Source organism: Saprolegnia diclina (assembly GCF_000281045.1).
Source record: "Saprolegnia diclina VS20 unplaced genomic scaffold supercont1.60, whole genome shotgun sequence".
NCBI classification, from domain to species: Eukaryota; Oomycota; class Saprolegniomycetes; order Saprolegniales; family Saprolegniaceae; genus Saprolegnia; species Saprolegnia diclina.
In genome coordinates this window covers 208436-210301 of record NW_008246127.1, presented here as the reverse complement: position 1 = coordinate 210301, position 1866 = coordinate 208436, and the positions used below count along the sequence as shown (strand labels likewise).

Here is a 1866-nt window from a genome sequence, read left to right as displayed (position 1 = left end):
GCTTGCGCTGTCGCTTGGGTCGCGTTGGCAGGTCGAGGTCCCATGCCAACTCGAGGTCGTCGAGCGCGAGGAGGTCGTCGGTTCTCGACGGATCCGCTAAAAATGATATGAAAATGGAGATGTGGGTGCGCTTGACCACACTCGGGTGCTATTATGCCGAAAGAGCACCTCTTATACGGCAACGTGCTGACCTCACTCTCCACACATTGTACATCGATCGATCCATACAAGACCACGGGACGGACCCTAATCAGCGCTGATAGCAGTGTTGCGTGCGACGGAAGGTGCGTCACGGACGCCTCGCACGCACCGTCGGTAACCAAACATATATGACGCAAAGGCGACGAGTCGGCGTCTATCATGTACCACAGTCCATATATGCACCATTGAAGCTCTGGTCGAGCGAGTCGCTCTACCGCCACCTTGCAGTCACGCATGGCTATCATAGGCGCGTCATCAGCGTGACCCGTAGGCGTGGCTTCGTGCGTCCGTCCAACCGCGTTGGGGGCTGGGGAGGGTTAGGGCAATCTGCCAGGGCCGTGAACATGGCCAACGAAGACGGTCTGTACCTGCAATTGTCTCTGCTATCTCGTGACGGGACTGGCATTTTGCTATCGCCGAGCGGCAGCTCCGACGTGTGCGACCCACTCGCTCCTCTTGTACGCAGGCGCCAAGTACCTCTACACGACCGACCGGTGGCTCTACAACGGCGTCTACTACCTCGACCGCGCATCGGCCGTGCTCAGCCCTGCGCTGGCGGGGCGTCGAGTACGCTTATGACATCGAGATGTGGCGTATCGTCACGGTATCGCTGCCGACTACGTGGGATGTGCCGGACGCACACCCGTTTGCAAAAGCGTCGAAAGTAGCCATCCCACTCTCAGCAATACATGCACTTTCAGTCTGTCAAAGTATCAAGCGGCGCGACGTGAGCCGAAGCTACCTTGAGCGCGGGTTGAGGAAGCTCTTTTGCCAAGGTCTCTGGTCCTGCGCGGGACTTCAGATACGAGCGTTAATAAATATGGATGCATCGGGTATTGCAGTAGTACATATTGTTGTTACACAGCAAAAAAAATGGGTAGCGACTCGAAGAGGTGGCGTTCGATTCGTGTTTGCATCGTCTGCAAGTTGCTGCGATAGCCAGCAAGCACGTGGTCGGCCAGTGCCGAGAAGCTCAAGTCCGTATCGCGGTGGCGGGAGGCATCGCGGTAGCTCTTGCACGGCACGTGGCCACGGCTAAAGTACTTGATGCGGCTCGTATTCGCGCCAGTCCGCTCGATGACAAACCTAGCAGTGCTATCGTTGTATCAACAGGGTCAAGGTATCGAGGTACCAAGCTGACTCTTGGGGTACGTAGACTTCGGGCGGGTACGGGTATAGCTCGTCGTCAAGCACGATGCGCATGGTGAACGCGATACGCGAACTCGACTCGTCGTAGCGCTTACTGGCCATGTTGCCGTGCAGCTCAAAGTTGCCGGGGTAGCGCAAGAGCAGCTTGGTGTAGCGCGTCGCCTCATCGACACGTGGCAGCGCCTACGACGTTCAATGAGCTACTGCATTGGAGGAAGCGTGTACCAGAAGCGCACCCGACTCGAGCACGACGGGGACTTCCTGCGAATAGATTGCCCACAGCGCATTCGCGACGCGCTGCATATCTGCGTGGACCGTACACACCATTGTGCTTGTGAGCAAGAGTTGGTCGTCGTCGCATGTGACGTCCAAGTGGGTACACGTCTCGGTGGCGTCATGCAGACGCTGGGCGAGGAAGACGCTCTCGAGGCGGTCATACTCGGCGTCCAGCATGGCATGGAAGCTCGTGCGACGCTGGATCGGGTCCGCCGGCAAGCGCTGCAGCTTCCAGTCTTC

At 58.0% G+C, this 1866-nt stretch overlaps 2 protein-coding genes across 2 annotated transcripts; one reads left to right on the top strand and one right to left on the bottom strand.

Moving 5' to 3' along the window:
* Positions 1 to 545: 545 nt before the first annotated feature.
* Positions 546 to 780, top strand: SDRG_13483 (hypothetical protein; the record flags this gene model as incomplete). Its single annotated transcript, XM_008619575.1, has 2 exons — positions 546 to 561; positions 629 to 780. The coding sequence occupies 2 exons, from the start codon at positions 546 to 548 to the stop codon at positions 778 to 780; spliced, it is 168 nt and encodes a 55-aa protein (XP_008617797.1).
* A 250-nt stretch (positions 781 to 1030) lies between these two features.
* On the bottom strand, positions 1031 to 1866 carry SDRG_13482 (hypothetical protein). Its single transcript, XM_008619574.1, has 3 exons — positions 1576 to 1866; positions 1334 to 1533; positions 1031 to 1287 (listed from the first exon to the last, which is right to left on the bottom strand). Exons 1-3 carry the CDS (start codon positions 1801 to 1803, stop codon positions 1059 to 1061), a joined length of 657 nt encoding a protein of 218 aa, XP_008617796.1. The 5' UTR covers positions 1804 to 1866; the 3' UTR covers positions 1031 to 1058.